A 21,920-nucleotide genomic window follows, 5' to 3' on the forward strand; every position below is an offset into this window, starting at 1 on the left:
GACAAACAAATTTTCTATGATGGTACAGTCCCTGCCATCCTCGAACACAGCATTCTGTAGCTTTCTCCTCAGAGCAAAGACTTTCACTTTTGCAGTTTTAAGGCTGCAAAGGGTAGAGACTCACTGTTTCCTGTGATGCCCTCAGAAAATCTTTTATATTGTCTTCTTTGATCGATATGTCCTCTGCTCTTTTTGTAGTCCATTACTGTACTGGAGCTTCCTTTCTGTAAAAACTCACAATATTTAAAACCATCTTACTGAGCTCTTTGCTCTTATTTACAACAGAGATGTTTAAACAATTGTCATTCCACATCCTCAACATTCAAATGCTTTGTAATTTCTTGCTAGATTAATTAATCCACCACCCTTAATCTCAGGCTCAGGCGAAGTCTCTGGACATGAGAAAAAGGCAGACAAACTTTCTGACAAGTCATAACACACATTATTTGGAGTCCAACAACCAGTGGAATCCTTACGCCCAAAGGAAATCACCTGAGCCTGGTGTCTACCAGCAAGATTTCTATCAACCTTCTGGTCCTCTGAACACTGACCAAAATCTACCAGAAAATATAGCTTAAGGCATTGTAGCCTTACTTTCTCAGCTGGCATCTCTAAGCCTTTCCAAACCTTCCTACAAGTCATTACCAAAGGCTACAGAAACATATGGTCACAGAAATGAGTCCACCCCTGGTACCAAATTCTGTCTCTACAGGCCAAGATGTAGAACTGCTGAGTTACTTGGTTAAGCTTCTAGACTTCCCAAGTTGACACAATGCATCAACCATTACACCAAGTTTAGAGGCACTGTAGACCTTCATTTTTAACCTCAGAACTAGGATTCCTTCTTTAAAGATGCACTTCAGCCACCCTTCTGAGACCCTGACATTCTCTAAACAAACAAAACCAAAAAGTATGTCCTTGGGTTCATCATTTCTGGCACTCCATAATTTTTGTAAGAATTTATTCATAAAAACTAAGGTTAAATGAATAGTAAAGTTATGGATGAATTATATTTTGTACCCTGAGTTTAGATGTTGAATAGGACATGGATAAAACCTTAAATATTTGACCTTTGTCATTGGAAACATTGCAACAATTATTTGAAAGGAGAGTAGGAAGTCACAGTTGTCCAAAGGACAGGGAGGGAGCCTGAGTCTTTACGATTCTACTAAATTATATTAAAATAGCTACAGAAGACATTGACCTCATAAAATGAGTATTTCTTCTTTCTTTAGTAACTCCAAGAACAAATAACTTCAAGATCTTCTTTGAGTAGGTTTGGAGTTCATGGGCTTACAAAGTATTCCTAGGCATGGAGTCCATTTTCCTTTGTCACAGCTCCAGGAAATAAGCAAGTTTCATGGTCCCTGAAATTAGCCACCAACTTGAAACAATAGATAATTCTGGAACTGCCATTCAGCATGCTATATCTGTTCCACTGCCTCTATAAAGCAAGCCTTTTTAATGTAATTACATGACTTGTCTATCTATTACTAAATTGATGAAGACAGCCTGGATTTTTTTCTGATTTAACTTAGGAATAAGTATAGTTTATTGTAGCATTTCCCAGTGCAAATGTTGCAGAATTTCTCTTGCTATAATATACTGTATAAGAGGATCCTACAAGAAAATGTGCTTGAGAAGCTACATACCATACCTCTCCCACCCCTACCTCCTTAACATTCAGTTTTTATTACCTTATTAAATGTTTTCCAAACTTTTCCAGGAAATAGCTGGATTATTTCCCTTTATTTTACTACAGAATTGAGTTTTCTCCTAGCACATTTTAATCTATAGAACCACTTTGTCCAATGCTTACATAATTGTCAAGAGCCTTGGGATCAATGTCATTGTGGTCTTGGATACACTCCTTTACCATGGTAGGAACACATTTACTTAGTTGTAAAATAAGAATATCTGCTTGTGAGCCAAATGTGGTGGATCCCTATACTCTCACCACTGTGGAAGGTGAGGATCATAAACTTGAGCTTAGCTTGAGCCATATGGCAATTTATTGAGACCCTATCTCAAAATCTAAAAATAAAAATAAATAAGGCTTGGGATATATCTTAGTTCAAAGTCCCTGTGTTCAATCACCAATACTACAAAACATTAAATAAGAAAATGAGTATCTTCCTTTAAGAAAGGTAGTACCTTTCATAGCACCTGTCAAGTAGTAGGCATTCATTAACAGTAGTTCTCCATTGATTGTGATTGGCCGATATTCACATTATTATGGCCAGAATAGATAAACAATAGAGTTTTTTCCTTTTAGTCTTTAGATAGCCAGAATTTCTAAAAGAATGTATCCAATTAGTCATTATCACAAAAATACAAGCAAAATTTAACCTTTTGAAAGAATTTTTAATCTTATTTGAGGTTATCTGATACTAAGATGCAGTGATGTGCCAGCATTGAGTAGTCAGTGTTATGTGGAAAGAGTCTGGTATAGCTCTTAATCTCATATTAATCTTAGATAATTAAAGGAGTCCATGAATTAAAAGCCACCTTGTTTCACTGGATAGGTCCTTGCAATTAATTACTTTGTCACTAGAAGTAAAAGTTAGTAACATCGGGGCCGGGGAGATAGCTCAGTGGAATGAGCACTTGGCTGGCAAGCTCAAGGACCTGAGTTCAATCCCCGGCTCCACAAAAAACAACAACAAAAAAAAACTAGTAACATCGTAACTATTTAAATTGTTATTTCTTGTAAAATTTTAAGTGCAAGTCACAGTACTAAGAAAATGTTCTTTGATGCATCATGTTAACATGCAACTCAGTTGCCATAGTTGTAAGCAGAAGTGAGCGCTCTCATCACAGGGAGGAGAATGGGGTCTAAGAGGGACTGAGTGAGGGACAGGAAGGGACTGAATTGTCAATGAACCAGGTTCCTGAGTAACTTGATCCTACTATCATGTTCTGTAGTGGAAAGGTACTAAGCAAAGACTGGTCACACTGAAAGTGCAAAAAGAATGGAAAGACATCTTGGGTGAACTCCACATAGTAGTATGCAGTAAAATTAATTTGAATGTTATTAATACTAACTAAAGTCTCATGCTCTAATGACTGAGCTAGCCAGACACTTATTAATACTAACTAAACTAGACATACATATACCTTGTGTCTTATTTATGAAAGTAGTTTGGCTAATAAAATTAGTACCATAGGTAAGAACCTATTTAACCTTCTTAAAATAAATTGTTATTGAACATTTTGGACATTCAATAGGATAATATTAATATTTGCATTAACATATTTAATAAATCTTCATGTCAATTTCTGTGAGTTTATTGGAATTCAAATATATATATATATATATATATATATATATATATATATAATTTGCCTCTAAGTTTGGATAAGTGGAGCCTTATTCCATAGCTATTCCTAAGTGGTTAAATTGATTATAGGATAGATGCAATCCATGCACAACTATTAAGGCATTTCTGTTTGAAAAGAGAGTTACTTAGTTTTCTTTTGTATTATTATTATTTTTGAAGGAAATATAAAATGATAAGAAGAAAACATTAGAAATAATACAGAGTTCCACTAAACAAAATAATAGGAATTCAAAAATAATTGCTGTACTACATAATATTACCTTCAAATTAGTTGTTTGGATTACCAGATATAAGCATGCAAAATTGGTTTTTAAAAGGTATAAGAATTTAAAAGGAGAGGAAAAACAAATTAAACATTACATTAACTGCCAGGTAATTATATTTACTCAACACTGTATATAGATGGTCATATATTTATCAATCACTTTTTTTTAGATGGCATCTTACTTTGTAGTTCAGGCTGGCCTTGAGCTCACTATGTAGGCCAGGGTGGCCTCAAACTCCCAGAATTACTCTTACTTCAACCTCCCAAGTGCTAAGACTATAGATGTGCACTACTATACCTGGCCTTCAGTCGCTTTTTGTTTTTAGTTTTAAGACAAAGTGTTCAGGGTGAACAAGGTCTCACTGCATAGATAGGATTTATAGTGATCCTCCTGTTTACAGCCCCCCAAATGCGGGGATAACAGGTGTGCACCACCACACCCAGTCTCACTTGCTGTCTCAGCATGTCCGGGGGGGTGAGGCTATCAGGGCAGGCCTGGAGATCAAACCCCTGGCCCCTGTGCCTGCTTGCAGGTGCTTTAATCGACTGAGCTATTTGGCCGGCCTTATTTTTATTTATTTATTTCATTTTAAAGAGGGGAAAAAAAAAAACCCCAAAACAACGAACAAATACAAAATCAAAGCACCACAAGACAATAAACATGGTACATAATTTTTAAAAAGAACAAGAAATTTAAAATGACTATTATATTACATGTTGTAATCATCAAATTTGTTGCTCAGACTACCAGAGACAGGCATGTAATACAAACGGTTAAAACACTAACTCTTTCATTCCATAAAGCTTGAATTTTTTTCCTTGTCCTTTTAATTCTTTTAAATTTATTTTAAAGAGAGTATGAAAATAATAGATAAGACATTGGAAAAGGTATAAATTAAAAAAAAAACAGAAAAAACAAAAACAAGATAGAAGGTATTCGACAGTAGTTGTTTGTTATATTCCACGTTACTGTCTTCAATGTAGTTGCTCAGAACACACATACTAGTGTATAAAATTGGTTGAAGTAAAAATTTTAAGCATTAGTCGTCACCTTCAAAGAAACTTATAGAAATTAGTAGTACCATCATCTTAGATATCCTATGTACATACTTACGTGATTTTTCCCTTCCTTTTTTCCCTACCTTTTCTCCTTTCAATCGCTTATTTTTGAAAGTGATTTTCTTCCTGCCTTATTTTCCAAACAGGATACATATTTTGCATTTCAAATATCTATCTATCTATCTAATCTATCTATCTATCTATCTATCTATCTATCTATCTATCTATCCATCTACCTATTTATCTATTATACAGGAAATAGCTACTGAAACTACTAAATTGTCTCTTTATTACCTATGGAATTAAATTTTTTAATTACCAAGGTGCAGCCTGGAGTCTAAGATGATCAAGTGAAATTATGCCAATTTGAGCTGTATGCTCCAGGAAAATCTTTTCTCCTCTTTTTTTCTCTTCTATAATCACTTTTCAATGTATTTCACCGTTCTCCCTCCTTTTACTCATACATTCAAATCTAACCATGACTGAATACAGTGCAATAGCTTTATCTCAGGTCTTTCTCTCAAAAACAGTTTCTAAATCACTTAACATAAAAGATAACAGCACAATGTCTTGTAAAACATACACTGAGTGGATCTCACATAAAGGTGACACAATGAAGTGAGACTGGCCTCTGCTGTGCTCTGTATAGACTATCATTCAAAATGCAGTTGACCAAATTTACTGTGGTTGACAGGTTCTCAGACTGCTTGAATAAATTTGGATATTAATGTGCTTTCTGTTTATTTAGAGAGAATTACTATTCTATCTGCCTCAAGAGATGGTTTTATTTCCAGATATATCTCCACATGATTTTGTGGGCCCCAACTTTTGAGTACAGCATACTAGTTATGAAGTATGCCTTGATTTAGTGAATATGTGTTCACCTCCCTCTATGAGCAACACACCATGCTCCACAAAGATATCTAAGTATTAGTGTGGGCTTCTAAACCCCTAGTTCTATGATAGATGAAAAGAGAAGGAAAAGTCTAATGGGATTTGGTGGTATTGTGTCATTTTTCTGAAGTCCCTAAAGAGTAGATGAGGCCTTAAGGGAGTTGTGGGGGCAGCCTTCCACTGAGCCTGTGAGCTCTTGGGTCACACCTACATCTTTACCCCACAGTGGGCACGAGGCAGATGGTGGGGTCCACTTTTTTTCATTCTTTTTTAAAAATAATTTTATTGATAAAGAAGTAGCAATGAGATAGTTTCAAAACAGGTTAATAGCACAGTTATAATAATACATTGCCTATTGTTGTCCTTGTAGTAGTTATTCATAGTACAAGATGCAGACATGATATCTTGTCTAAACATGATTAGTTCAAAACTTTCTTCTCATTGAACTAAGAGAAAGTAGCTGTATATCTATGCTATTTTGTATATACAGATATATATTTTTTCACTACAATATGGTCCTTCATTGTATCCCTCTTTTTTGTTTACTTTTTTCAGACATGTGTATTCAATTGCCACTCATATATTATAGGTGCATGAATTCAGCTGAGTAATCCAATATAGTCCAGTAGTCTATTTTACAGGAAAGAAAAATGAAAGTCAGATAAATTGAATCAACTCCCTGAAAGTCATTCTGCTAATTGTCTGGCATGCGATATACACATTGTGAATAGTTTTAAATGCTGAATGAATCTGTCAGCGAGCAATTTTCCACATACACTAAAAGCCTCAAAACAGTTTATACTCTTTCAGCTAGCAATTTAATTTCTAGTAATGATGAGAGACACATGTGAATTACTTTTCACAGTGCATGCATGTAAGGCAGTAGGTCAACAGAGCTGTATGGAAAGCGACCTTTCCTTCTGTGAGCTAAAAAAGAGGGAAGAGTCTAGAATTGGACTCTCAGATTTCTGGCAGGGCACATGTTGGGGTTATTCACAGACACAGGGACACCTAAAGGAAAAGTAAGGGCCGTGATACCTCGGTCTATGAATTTAATTCATCCCACAGTTCTGGGGAAGATGGTCATGTTCATGATCTAGCAGGGAAAACAGCCACAGCTGTGCTCATTGCCAGCGCAGAGCTCACAAATAGAAGCCAAATTTTGACAAGTGCTTCTGTTTGCAAACCAAACTTTTGGCAAAGAGTCATTTGTGAGTGGAGGTATGACTGGATAAAGGCAATGTACTAGGGTCTGTTTTAAATGTACTGAATTTGAAATGACTGAGTCATTTGCTGGAGTTGGCCTGTCAGAGCTATCCTGAGTTCAGCAGCACAACCTTCAGGAAGAGAAAGATTGTTCACCAAAGCCCTGTGCTGGGTCAGTAACTCTGGCATTATTAACAAGAGACCTCAGAGGTAAGTAAATAAACAGAAGACTTAAATCAAAAGAGAAGAAAAGTTACAGGTTTAAGGGAGGGTCAGCAGAAGATTATTTCAAATTTTTTCAGATTCATTCTGTACATGTAAACAACTGAATGTACATTTTCTATTAATAGTGGTCAGCAGCAGCATCTTTTAATAGTGAAGGTTGTTTCCTTTTATATAGAGCATACTATCACAAAGTTGCTGTTCAGAGTTTGGGGCCTCAATCATTCAGGGATTATTTTCTTATAAGCTATTAGTTGTTTGTGTAAACCTCTTCACAATTTCTTGGAAACTGCAAATACTGTGTCTTCCACATATGTTTTGTTGGTAGGGGCTTTACAAGGAGTCAATCCAAGATCCTTATTCAGTTCTCCTTGCTGCTGGTTGGCCTGAACCCATCTCTGGCAGATGGTCCAGCATTCTCTCCTTATAACAGGTGGTTGGATCTCAAGTGTTCTGGGTTTTGTTTTTCTTAAGATCTCAAGGTGCTATAAAATGTCCTGCATCTTTCAAACCTTCTGGCAGTGAATCTAAGTACCAGAAGAAAAGTTTTAAGACACCCAGAAAGTTGAACTGCTGTTTAGCATTTTTATTAAGTTAATTTGTTACAGTACTATATACAGTATTTCATTATATTAAATCATATAACTGTGAGAAATGTAGCATATTTAGGATAAAATAGGCATTCATAGTCATTTTTCTGATGATATCTGAAGTTCACCATTTTCCATAGTTCTCGGGTGCTCTAGAAACGTAACTTCTGTGAATTTCAGGGGTCCACAGTATTCATTCTCATTCCTATTCTCTTTCTTTCTCTTTTCCAACTCCCTTACTGGTAGAGTAGGAATTGAACCCAGGTCCCCTTAGGCAAGGACTATACCACTGAGCTATACCTCCAAGTATTTTATTTTGAATGAGGGTCTTACTAACTTACCCAAACTTGAAATCCTCCTGGGTTAGCCTCCCAAGAACATAGTGCGATTACAGATGTGTGCACCCATGCCTGGCTGGTTTTCTTTTTTATAATAACTACAGGTTAAATGGTATCATATAAAATATGATGTGATGTTGTTATCATTTGTAGCTTGCTGTTCCCTGGAAAGCTTCATGCAATCATAAGTCGGGCTTTTGCAAGGAGACTGGATTGTGGGTGCCCACTGTTGGCTTACTGTTAGAAGGTGGAGTCTGCTCAGAGGAGCTGGGTCACTGGAGACAATTTATCTGCCTGGCTCCTCCCTTGATCTCTTTTTCTCTCTGCTTTCTGCCTCCCATCACCCTCTGAGTGGCTCTCTTCTGCCAGGCCCCACTGCTGTGATACACCCTTGGAGCCAATCAACTGTGGATTAAAATGGGATCCAAAATAAACCTCTCCTTTCAGTTGCTATTGTATGGTATTTTGTCCCAGGAATGAGAAGTGTGATTAAGACAGATTTCAACCTGATATCATATACAAGGTTACTTTTCAGAAAATTATGAGAAGAAAAGCAATATGGCTTATATACTGACAGAGCAGGTTTGTTGCAGAAACACTTATATACAACTGCTATGAGAGTATAAGGGTCAATTCCAATAGGGAAAGATAGGTCTTAGTTATATACCCTGGTAATTTAGTGGTGGCTAATTCTAAAATCCATTTATCTCTAGCCATTAATTTGCAGATTTCCTGTCCCACTTTTCCCCATTTTTCTCATGACTCAATTGTAGTTCTGTGGAGGAAATCTAAAAAAAGCCAAAAGTTCACCTTCTGCCCTGCACCTTCCAAAGTTATCCCACTTCTCATTCTAGCCCATTGGCCTCATCCTTCTTCAGATCACTTGATCTGCACTGCAGCATGGAAATAACTCCTACTTTACTGAAAGGAATACTTTGAAGGCAGTGCCAGTCAGTCAGTATACTAATGCCCACAATGCAGCTACAGTGATTGCTTGCCCAACCCAACACCATATCTTCAAAGAAAAAGGTATAGAATCAGAAAAAGTTACTGGAAGACCAGGTTTAAGTGTTAGCCATGTCGCTTCCTTGATAATATGATCTCATGCCAGCTCTTCACCTCTCAGTCTCAGTCATCTCATTAGAAATTCTGGACAATCACTAGCCTTCCAAGGTCAATTAAGATTCAGGACATATGAGAACTTGTACTGTAACATCATGCAACTCAGTTGTGTCACAAATTTTCTGATCAAGGAGATTATGGGGCCACAGAGGAAAATGATTGATGTAGAGTGTGCCTAAGGAGAGTCACATGGAGAGAAAACATTCTCTCATGCTTTCACAGAGAGCAAATTGGTGAAGCAATGTCCATGACTCATCCATATGGTTGACACTGAAAAAGGATCTACAAACTGTGATACAGGGTTTCAGGATAAATCCTGAGGGGATTTGACTGAACTTATCAGATACAAAAGTTACATTTCTTGTTATGTAGGTCTTACTTTATCTTGGTCTTAACCATCCAGCAGCAAAGTATAAAAATGAAGTATAAAAAGTAAAGCCATATTAATATGCTGTAAAAGGCTGAGGTCAACAACTTCTGACATTGTCAGACATGAGGATAACCCACTACTATTATAGACTACTGGACTATATTGGAATATTTTGCTGAATTCACACACCTATATTATTTAATTGACAATGGAATGGCCTTCTTTGACAAAATTAACCAAAAAAGGGGATATAAATGAAGAACCATTTTGCATTTATAAATTCAAAATAGCTATGATAGATGTACAGCCACATTCTCTTAATTCAATGAATAGAGAGATTTGATCTAATAGTGTTTGTGGACAGGATATCCTGTCTGCATCTTGTACAATGAATAATTACTAAGACAACAATATGCAATATATTCGTTATTGAAACTGTGCTAGTGATCAGTTTTGAGTCTGTCTCACTGCTATTTGTTTCTCAATAAAATTATTTTTTTAAAAAGAAAAAAATTCTGGACAATAAAACAAGAGAATATTAAAATTCTGTATGATTACAAATGCTATACCAATGTTAGGAAGTGATACTAGTCTAAAATCAGAAGTATGTTGTGAAAGCAAAAGGAGCCAAAAGTTCCAAATCTTTTCTGAAGTTCTAGACCTTCCATTCTTATGCTCATTTTCCATCAGATTTCTCTGGTGCTCAAATTCCTATGCACTTTACTCATTTGTGCTGAATTATTATTTTTAAATTATTTTTTGAGAAACAAATAGCAATGGGACAGCTTCAAAACTGATTAGTAGGACAGTTTCAGTAATTAATACATTGCATATTTTTGTCTTCATAGTGGTTTTTCATAATACAGGATGCAGACATGACATCCTGTCCAAACACCATTAGTACAAATCTTTTCCCCCACTGAACCAAGAGAAAGCAGCTGTGTATCTATCCTAACTATTTTGCATGTACAGATACAAAATGGTCCTTCATTTGTATCCCCCTCCTTAGTTTAGTCTTGTCAGAGATGGATATTCCATTGCCATTTAAACATTGTAGCTGCATGAATTCGGCATAATAATCAAATATAGTCCAGTAGTCCAAAATAGTAGTGGGTCATCCATGGGATTGGCAATGTCAGAAGTTGGATATTTGCTGCAGCTGGTATCAGTCAACCCTACTCACCTTCCTTTTGTGTATAGTTGAAGCCCTTGAAATCTACTCCTAAAGAAGAAAAATGGAAAATAATACTTTAAATGCTTCCTCTGGACCAGATACTCTGTGTCTGAGATCCTTTTCTACAAACCACAGACTGTTCCCACAGACAAGAAGTTAGGAAGTGTCTGCATCTGAGACCAATGGAAATTACATTTCTATTAAAAACTGTCTGTGGCTAGATGTATCTATTCCAGGTACAAAGTTAAATGATCTAATAAAATTATTCAAAGTCATTAAGCTATTACATACAATGTCATTAAATATCTTTCACTTAGTGTTAACAAATATGGCTATAAATTTCCTTTGGTTCCCATTTTGCAAGCTGCAAGTACTCGGTAGGTTGTGCAAATACAAGTTCTTCACCACTTAGTTTTGCCACCCAGACTTAGGAAACAGGATGTCAGAAATGCATGACCCTTGGAAATGTGATACTTTTCAGTTTCCTCAGATCATCACACCTGAACTTAGGCATGCCAAGTTTCTTCCAATTCCAGTTTCTGTAATGGGTTTCCATTTGCTACTTATATGCAAAATCGAATACAGTAGAAAACAGAGGCAAGTAGACCCCACAGTCTGAGCTACAGCACAGGATTCAAAGATGGGAGTTAATATAGCATTGAACCTTGAACCTAAGTCATGGCTTATACCAGCCACACACCTAGAAGCACTGCATACCTACTACGTGAAAGCATAAAGTGAAGGGACAGATGGAAAGGAACATGGACCATTGTACCTGGGAAAGTCCTATGGCCCCAGTTTTCGTATGATTATTCACCTAAAATGAGAGTCGAGATGTAATGCACATGAGTCCAGCTATTTCTCAGTGAACTTGCTAATGCTATCAACTTGACATGATTCTCGTTTACCTTTGAAAGCCAGGTCTTCAAACTAAATGAACTCCACTTTTTTTGAGTCAGGATGGAGGTGTATGCAACAGCCATCCAGGATTTGCTCAGGTTAGAACCACAAGAACTACTGACTTTCTTGCTGGAACCTGAAGCCTTTCCGTAGTGTAGGACCCGGTCACTGTAAGTCAGCTGACCCAGCTCCTAATGCCCTTGCCCTCCTTCTTTCAGGAAACAGCATCCTCCATTCAGCTGCCGATAGTGTGACCAGTGCTGTACAGAAGGCGAGCCAGGCCTTGAATGAGCGCGGGGAGCGGTTAGGCCGAGCAGAGGAGAAGACAGAAGACTTGAAGAACAGTGCCCAGCAGTTTGCAGAAACTGCACACAAGGTGGGCCAAGCAGAACATGGGAGTATCATCACTAAGTTTTTACTTTTTTTATTTTTTTTTATTTTATTGAGAAACAAATATCAGTAAGACTCTTTCCAAGGTGATTAATAGGACATTTTCAATAATTAATACATTGCACATTGTTATCTTCTCAGCGGTCATCCACAGTGCAAGAAGCAGCCAGGACATCCCATCCAAACACTACTACTACAAATCCTTCCTCTCACTGAACCAAGTGAAAGCAGCCATACGTCTATCCTAACTATTCTGTATATACAAATACAAAATAGTCCTTCCTCTGTATCCCCCCTCTCCAGTTCAGTCCTGTCAGAGATGGATATTCTATTGGCATCTAAATATTATAGGTACTTGAATTCCATCCCTGAGTTTTTAGAAGTTGAAGTGTCCAGCAACTTTTAAGTATCAAGTTATGAAAAATATCTTCTCTTGACTCTTGACTCTTTAATTCCTGCCCAGAAATTCAAATATCAAATTTTAGACAACAAGATAAGGGAAAGTGAGCTCAGATTTCAGAAGGTATCCCCACTCTTGGCCAAGGTTTAGAAGCTCTCATGGAAGATGTGGGTTGCTTGGCTTACGTTTCCATCCCGCTCTCTGCCCCCCTGCATCTGACATCCTGTGTTCTCATCTCTGCACCAGGCACAAAGCAAGCTCTGGCCTCCCGACTGGTTTCCCTTTGAGAGGGGCTGGTTATTATTTACTTCAGAGCCTCAACACCAATAGAGCCTGAGCAGACAGACTGGCACGGCTCTGCCAGCCAGAATCCCTCCTGCCTCTCAGTCTAGAGAATGGTGTTTTCTGCATGGCTGGGCCCACACCCTGCACCCTCTTGCTAACAGCTGTGCCTTTCAAGAGGAAAGGTAGAGTTTTTACTGGCAGTCATTATCTAAGGCAGTCACAAACCAAAAGAAAGAGAGGCCTTGTTGGTCAGGTGATAAAGTGAATTTATTGCTGTCCTTGTATGTCAGATGAAAGGTCAATTCTTTGCTGGCTAGTGATTTAAATTGCAGTTCCCAAGAGCAACTTCTGCTGATGACCTGTGTTAGCCTGTCAGTATGATGGTCTAGACCTTCAGATGGACTTTCAGGTGACTTTATGAAGATAGATTAGATATAGATATAGATATAGATATAGATATAGATATAGATATAGATATAGACATAGACATAGATATAGATACAGATACAGATATAGATATATATCTTCAGCAGAAGTCTCCACTTCTGCTGAAAAAGTAAGAATGCAAAACCAGCCAAGCAACAAGACATGCCCGACTGAGCCAAGGGGCATGTCCCAGGGCTCTCACTCAGGCCCCACTAGGGACCTGGCTCCCAGCAAATGCTTCCTGCCTTTCTTCTCTGCATCTGTTTTGTACAGATGTGTCTGGGTGTGTCATTGGTTCTCCATCTTCTGTATTCTGCCTCTAGGGCCCATTGGAATTCCTTAGGGAAGAACTTCAATCTGAAAGTGCTGGCAGCCTTGTTGGAGCCCCTGGCTCTGAGATTGCTATGGTTGTTGTAGAGAGAGTGAACTTTTATCAAAGGTTTTTGTAGTCCTCCCTCCCTTCTCCAGCCTTGTCTACAGAGGAATGATGAGATGGAAATAGCAGAATCTCAGCCCACCTTCATTTATAACAGCAGCAACTCAGATGATTTAAGAGAAAGACAGGCAGTGGAAATCTGGGAAAACATTTTAAAATGCTGAGTTGTGGAGGAGGAGGCTAAAGGGAGTAACTTCATAACTGTCCTCAAGTCTGGGAACGGTGCTAGTACAGGCAATTATCTTTCATCCTTCCCACACAGAACAGCCAATAGTACACTGATAACATTCTGCTAAAACAGGAGTTTAAGTTAATGATTAAACCATGAACCAGGTTACAGGGAAAGACTGTGAAGTCATGCTTCCTAAGGTGGAGTAGACAATACCTGGATGTCATTCATGTAGGCGTCTCTCTCAGAGGAGGCTGCACAAACACCGGAGTGGATAACCTAAGCAGATGGCCTGAATTCTTGGCTCTAGCAATCCCATTTCCCTGATACTGTGGCCAAGTTTGCTAGGTGGTTGAGGAGCAATATGATATAGTAGTTAAAATCCTGTGTTTAAATCCAGCTTTGACGTAATTAGCACAATGGGCAACATATGTAAATCTGAATTATGATTACTTATAGTTATTTCCACAAAAATAGTTTCTGCTGAACCTGCCCTATTCAGTAACAGAATGGACTCTGTAAAGAGGGAAGAGAATTACTACAGGTGACTTTGGATTCTCAATGCAATCCCAGAGAAGGAGTGGAGGTGAAAACTTTATGCTTTCCAAACTCAAAAGAAAAGTGAGGTAGGTAGGTCACATGAGAGGAGAAAGCAGCCCTTGAACTAGGACCTGTCAGCATGGAAACTGATTATGTCACCAGGAACAAAAGGGCCCCTGGTTCTGACCAATGAAAGAGTCCAGACCTGGGAGTAATTCTCATTTGATTTAGTTTTCCCTGCTACAGATGCTGCTGTGGGTGAGGGAGCATGAGGCAGAGAATGGGCAGCATTGGCAGCATTCCTAAGGAGCAGATTCACCTCTATAGCTAAGGTGCAATGATGTCCCCAGAGACAAGGACAGCTGACCTGGCCCCACTAGTGTGGGCTCACCATGAAGATGTCATCTCACTGGCAAGGCACCAGCAGGGCCTGCTGGTGAGGAGCAGTGAGCTCAGAGATAGAACCCATCCTCCCCCGACCCAGATGTACGTGGGTTTTTGACTCATGAAGAGTGGGCTGTGTTTACATGTGGAGGCAAGAGCACATGGTCAAGCCCTGAGCAGACAACAGTACTTCCAGGTGACAGTTCCTCTGAGCTCCTGGATGAATAGGGACACCCAAGCCCACATGGAAAGTGTGCCACATCCTTGCAGATTATAGTACCAAAGGATGTTTGGCCTTCCAACTTTTCCCGGGACCTCTGCAATATTTCTGAATGAATCATTTTTGCACAGCTTGGCCCTCAAGACACATGAGTGCTTGTCTGTCCACTGATGAGCAGATGGAAAAATGATCCTATTTCTCCCTCCCCAGGACCCCTCTTCCAGCTCCCATTAGCCTGGCTTGAGGAAGTGCATTTCCTTCCTGAGCTGTAGGGTTGGCACCAGCCCAGCCATTAGGAAAATACGGTTCTACCATAGATGCAGCCCTACTTACTTTCACTGCCCCCAAAAGCAGAGCAATGCAGTGTGTGTGGCACTTTGACAGCTCTCCATGGGCGGCGAGTCAGCGGACAAGGACATTGCCCACACCTTGGCATCCTCAGATGACATTTCTTACAGAAAAGAACATTGATCTGCCCTGCTTTGCACAGACTCACAGTAGTGGGGGAGGGACGGGCAAGTGTCTGACTCTCCTCAGCACTGCTGCCAACTGTCTCTGTGAGTCTGTAGGCCAGGAGGGAGAGGTTTCAGGCCTCCTGAAGTATCTCTCTGGTATCAGTAAAAAATTTTCATTATTATTATTTAGGTGAAATATATTATAGAGCATTGACAGACATTGTTTTGCCTAAGATATTGAGATCAAAATAGATAAAAAAACTTAAACATCTTTTGGAATTCAGATACCCAAATCCACAGTTAGAGACATGTTAATAAACCCACAAGGAAGATAAAAACAAATGTTGGAGTTCAAGGTCTTACAGCAAATTTGTAGCAGCAGATATCCTGACCCTACCTACACCAATGCCTTTCTGCTGTGGCAGCCTGTCTTCTATGTCCTAAAGCTCCTAATTTCTAAGGGAAATCTTAAAACCCAGGATGATGTCACATTCTGCAAATATAATCTACTTTAGTCCATTTGGGTTATTATAGCAATATGTCACCCGAAAGAATTATTTTTCATGGTTCTTGAGGGTGGGATGTCAAAGATTAAGGTGTTCTTAGACCATTTTATGGCTGATTAAGGCCTATTTCTTGATTCCTAAACAGTGTCCTCTTAGAGTGTTCTCTCAGGGTAGAAAGGGCCAAGAGCTTCTCCCCGCTCTCTTTATAAGGACACTAATTCCAGTCATAAGAACTCTGTCCTCCTGCTCTAATCATTTGCCTTAGACTCCTACCTTCTAATACCACACTCTGTGGGATCAGTTTAAGAATGTGAATCTTGGAGAAATACAAATATTTAGCCTGTAACAATACCCCAGGTAGTCAACTACCCAATTCAGTCATATTTCTGCACAAGATGACTGGTCACAGCACTGGGATCTCCCCTTAGATCTACTTCAGATGCAATGTCATGGGAACTGGTGTCTGATTTGAGGAGTAGCACAGTCACTGCTGAAGATCAGTGGGTGACGTAAGCCCCTTGTGAAAAGTTAACAGCTCAATGAATACCAAGAAGCAGCACTGATCAAATATTTATGATTGGTATTCATTATGCACAGCATTTAACAGCTCTGTGTGGATTTGATGGTCTTCCTTACTAAATAATGTATAAAACATAGAGACAGAGCAAGATCTGAAGCTATACAGTGAGAAGGACTGAGTATAACTAAGGAACAAGATATATCTGAGAGCCCCAGCTCTGCTATTTCACTGACCATGTGTCCTAGACTATAAATTCTCAAAGGCCAGGAGTTATTAGGCAACTCTGTACTTCTTCGCAAAAATCTACAGCACTCAGCAAGGCAGCATGGACATGCCTAGAACTTCACAAACTGTGTCTGACAGTTGATCGACCATTGATGTCATCGCCGTAGGAGGCCAGTGGAGGTTCTCATTGGCACCACTCAAAGGGGTGCCAGGCATTCTCAGCTGAGGTTTCCTCCAGAGATGAACTTCACAAGATGAGGACTAGGGCCAAGTATGCAGAGACATTAACACTGCTCTTCTTGTGCAAGTTCCAGTGGTAGAACTTCTCTGATGAAGATATTAAGAGGAGGAAGTGGACATGTAGACTGCCATAGATTTTGTTAGAGAAATGGAATATTGATATCTTTCAAGATTCTGAAGCTTTCTACTGGGTAAAATCAGTGGAATCCCCCTTACTAACTTTTAAAAAGCAGATAATCTAGACAAGTTTCTAGAAAATTGTTGCCCACAGATAATCATCTCCTTTTCTCTAAAAAAATATGAGGTACAGAACTCTAATCCTACTGATTCCCAGCCCCAACCAGAAAGGTTAATCTCCAATATCAGATTCTGAACACATATAATTCAGGCCAGGGAAATAGCTCATTGGAATAAGTGCTTGCCCTGCAAGTTCAAGGTTCTGAGTTCGATACCTGATACCACCAAGAAAAAAACAAAACAAAAGACAACTGCAATTCAGTCTCTATTCTACCTACTATGATCTTCTTAGAAAAAAGATCTGAATATAAAAATCATATTCCATATAATTTATGTTTTGTGCCTGCATATAATTTCCTCAAATACATAATCATGGGCTCCAAGGTGCTTAGGAAAGTACTGAAGGATACAGTCATACTTGGTGTTCCCATTTATAAAGATCTAACATTTTAATAATGGTGTGCATTTCTCAGATTCCAATGAGGGAAGTAGCAAATCAAGGTCTGTACTTGGTCTATTGTTCAGCACCAGTCTGTAACACAATTTACTTGTCAAGAGTTTTGGCCAATGTTGACTGTCCAAGCTGGATATTGAGTAGATGGCTTCAGTTTGCCTTTCAATGAGCTGTTGAGTCCCTAATCTTCCTAATGTCAATAAATACTTACATTTCAGAAGTGTATCTGCTAGGGGGTAACTAGTAACCCTGGAATTCCTGCATTCCTTGGGCAGTCATTCATTATGCCTGTGTATTGATTTATCCAGTTGGTCCTTACAGCAAGATGGAAGAACATATAGCACTGTCCCTCACTGCACAGCACAACAACATTAAAATAAAAGAAAGAACGATCTCAGTGTCCGGTGAGCTATTTGGAAAATTGTTGCACATTTACAGGGTGTCCCTGTGGATAATGATGATCTGCTGCAGAAAGCAGAATCTGGTGCTGCTTTTTCTGGATGGTGTAGAGGGGCCAGAAGAGAATCCTCTTTGCTGATCAGTTCTCCCTTTTCTCATTCCTCTCTCCTTAGCTTGCCATGAAGCACAAATGTTGAAAAACTGCCTATCCTGGTGACCCTCGAGAGAAGTGGAAGAGTTGTTCAGCAGTTTTTACAAGAATTCTGGACCTCCACTTGCTTTTCTCCCCTGATATAGGGACATTTAGGGGTGTTTGTATTGTTTTGTTCTTCATTTTCAGGTGTTAATATGGATGAAAATGTGTTATGTTTATACATTTCCCTAATAACCTGGCTTTAAAAAGTGCAACAATAACATCAGGTTCATTTTAATTTTTTTCTGTGTATGTGTGTGTGTGCGGGGGGGGGGTGTATTTGGATGTTTTCTTTTTCAAGAAGAAATTGTTTTGAAGTTTGGATATAAAATTTGGACCAAGTGATAAACTGAGCTGGTCTAAACTGGCAATATGTATTCTTTCTCGCTGATACCAAGCAAGAAGAAATTTCAATGTGGTGACATCAGATATTATTGTTCCTGGATGAAAATAAAAGTCAAGCAACAATTGGCTTCACTCTCACTCTTAGAACTCTTAAATTGAAGAGCAAAATTAGAATTCTGTATCATGAGAAAGAAGTCTGTATTATGAAAAACACTTGGATTTATCATCAGAAATAGCAGTCTTAGATATTTCTTTTTGCATACTAATCTATTGCATGAACCATTACCAGTGTGCAAAAACCAAATCAGAATCACAAATAGGAATCTACTTTCTGAGCTACAGCTTAACTACTTCTGCTCTCTCTTTCCAGGGTGGTAATTTGAAATTACCACATGAACAATGAAAGTTTGAGAGTTCCGACTCAACGAAAAGCCTACTTAAACACTGTGTCTTCAGAGATGTTTTTCTTTTGTCATTGTCCTAAATTACAATAGCTGGTGTTGGAATGAGCTTGGATTTTCATCAAAAATTGATTTGTCCAGATAAAATGTCTGTGTAAAAGATATGTGCATAGATACTACAGTTAAAATCCCTTTTGTCTTACTTTTACAAAGCCATGCCCATTTTAGAGACACCCTCAAAATGTCCTTCAGAAAGTTTTGTATTATGTGACTTTTGAAGGTTTGAATTTCGTTTTTGTGCCATTTAATACGGATTCTTCTTGACAAATTGCATATAATGACAACTGCAGCTTGCCTAATTGAACCACGAGTTACGTCATAAAGCCTTTATGTTGTTGCCAAATGGAGTAGAGTTGCTCACACACCTTGTGTTTGTGTGTTGCTCAGGATGACCCTGCATTTCCAGTCTGGAAGCTTTGTTTCCAAGAAGGTACAATGCTAAACAAAAAGCTGTGCTTGTTTCTTATGAATCAAGGAGGCAAAGCCACACATCTCAGATACACTGTCAGACTCTCACTGCAGGACCTTGATCTTTAAACTGCATGAGTCCTCAGGACCCCCCCCCCTTCTGTTCTTTCTAATTCAATGAGCCTGTGAAGTTTATGTGTACTGTAGTCTTTTATGCAGCACATAAGATGACTTTCAGCTTATCAATCCTCATAGTTTAAACTCTCCTGATAAAGCATACCCTACAGAGATAGAAAGTTTGTCTGTTGGAAAATTAAAATCACAGGCAGGATATATCAAAAGGAAAATGGATTTGCTGAAGACAAATTTCTTAATCCTCTTAGATACAATCCAATTCAAGAAAACTCTATAAACTTTATATAGTAAACTGTGAAAGTTTGCTATTTTTTTTCTTTTGAAAAGTTTGAAGACATATAGAGCATGTCATTTCATGAGTGCCAAGAGAAGAATTTATAGTTTCTAAGAAAACTCCCAAATATCAATCCAAATAGGTTTTGATGGCAGACTTGAATTCTGAAAACCCACAGATGCACACACACAGCTACAGATACTCATCTTCTCAAATTAGATTCTGGTTCCTGAGATAGACATGCAGTATAAATAATTGAAAGAATAAATCTATAACCACTCGACTGTTGGACAAACTCAAGAATAAAATTGGATGCCAACTATCTAAAAACAGTGTTTGGGTAGCAGAAGATGAGGCCCTAAGCATACTGTGAAATCTGAGATTCTTCCTCCCTGGTAGAATCCTAATATGTACTTGTCATAAAGGTAAGTGTTCCATATCTTACCCTCTTTCCTCACTCTGCTTATCTTTTTAGATCTAAACCTTACTGGACATACAGAGCCTGAATTAGAAGAAAGCATATCTAAATCTTTATTAGTGTCCTCTGCTAATTAGTTCCAGTCAGTTTTCGTATCCCTGGGCTCCCTGTGTCAAAGTACTCCTTGGCCTCTGAACAGAGGCTATAGTATCAATGTATAACCCTCTTCTACCTTCCAGCCCCTTGCAGAGGATCCCTGTGATAAGCTCCTTGCTATCCTTTTGTAGAAGGTGCTGTGATATAACTATTAATATGATCTGACCTAGAGAAAAAAAAATGCTAAAATGACTCATCTTATTTGGGACCAACACATTTGGTGGAGCTTGCTAGACAGTGTTGAATTTTTCTGTTTTATTTCTGCACTTCACTATGGAATTTTTGTGAAGAAGTTCTCAAATCGTATTGCTACAGTAAAGAAAAGAATCTTTGTAGTGCTACTTCTCCCTGGAAAATAGCTGTAGTATTCTTCAATAGTATTATTAGGTATCTGTGTACAGGAAGTATGCAGTTATTCAGGTTAATGTTTCATTTTAAAGAATGTATCTGTAAAATTTAACAAGATCAGTAGTTAACATTTTTTAAGCTCTGCAAAAATTAGGATTATGTGTTAGACTTAAAATTATAGTGAAATCTGTCCTAGTACATTTGTGGATAGGAGAGATTGTACATTTATGTAAGAGTATTTTAAGAATGCCCTGAATGAGGGATATTAAAGATAGGTTTCACCTGTAATGTTCAGAATTGTAACACTGCTAGTGTCTGTTGTACAGTTATCAATTCTTCAGAAGTTCTCTAAGATGTCAAACAATTGTTTATTCAGAGACCAGTAACAACTACTCTGTTGATTCACTACTACAGTAAACTTTAATTTTTGTCATTAAATATTTTAATTCTGTGGTGAAAGTTTGTTTCTCTTGATTATTAGTGAAACCTATGAAATACTACCAAATAGGTTCATGTCACCACCTCTATGCCTAGAGAAGACATGGGAAATAGGATTAACATGATGATGAAGTTTCACTCTTTACATTCTAATGTAAAATATTTAAATGCAAGCAAAAACCTGAAGAGCTAAGCTCAATTTAGACAATGGGCATCCAGCTGGAGATGTCAAGCACTTTTTTTTCCTTCTGGTGGATATAGCAATTAAGCCAATGAATAGTTACCTTTCTGCTATTATTGATATGCTCCCTTCAAGCATCTGAAAAGCATGTGCCCTGACTCAGTAGACTTGTTTCATGCACTGTGAAATTAGGAAACATTACTTGGCTGCCTTATACCCATTTATTTTTATGGAAAATCAAGTACAGCTTACTGTGTTGCTCCATTTGCTTAAAAAAAAATTGCTCAGATGAATATTGTGCCAGAAGAGCCACCCCTGTCGTGGTGTAGATATTCAGCAAAGCAGGCAAGACTTCAAAATATGTCCTGGGAAGGTTGCAGGTAGAAGGAAGAGACCAAAGTCTGCACTTTTCGAAGGAAAGAGATGCTTCTTGGCTGGTTGAGCGTTGAGTCTGAAGCTAATCGTGCATTTAAAGACACCTTGTCTTGTGAACTAGACACCAATTTCCTTACAAAAATAATCTTTTTTTTTCGTTGTTGTCAACCATTATATCATAATGAGCCCTCAAAGGTTATAGGAGGATTAATACAAAAAGTTGTTTTTTAAATCAATGGTGCCTTTTCTTTGTTGTCAATAGGTCTGTACTTAGTAAAAACCGATTGACCTATCATAATTATTATCTTCCCAAATGAGTAGTTTGGAAAAGTGGGGTGGGGTGGAAAAGAGGCTGGCTGGTGAGAAATGTCAGAAATACATTTCACAGTGAAATTCAAATGTAAGAGTGTGAAATGATGCC

The 21,920-nt window shown here is 38.3% G+C and overlaps 1 protein-coding gene across 3 annotated transcripts in view; it reads left to right on the forward strand.

The window, feature by feature from the left end:
- Nucleotides 1-20,964, forward strand: part of Stxbp6 (syntaxin binding protein 6) — a 310,200-nt gene extending 289,236 nt beyond the window's left edge. For all 3 annotated transcript variants that reach the window (XM_004645067.2, XM_023705303.1, XM_023705304.1), the window contains exons 5-6: nt 11,700-11,857; nt 17,941-20,964. In XM_004645067.2, the coding sequence (XP_004645124.1) occupies nt 11,700-11,857; nt 17,941-17,964 (182 nt within the window). In that variant the 3' untranslated portion in view covers nt 17,965-20,964. The remainder of the gene's footprint in view (nt 1-11,699; nt 11,858-17,940) is intronic.
- Nucleotides 20,965-21,920: the final 956 nt, after the last annotated feature.

This window comes from Octodon degus, unplaced genomic scaffold (genome assembly GCF_000260255.1).
Source record: "Octodon degus isolate 3935 unplaced genomic scaffold, OctDeg1.0 scaffold00217, whole genome shotgun sequence".
Lineage (NCBI taxonomy): Eukaryota > Metazoa > Chordata > Mammalia > Rodentia > Octodontidae > Octodon > Octodon degus.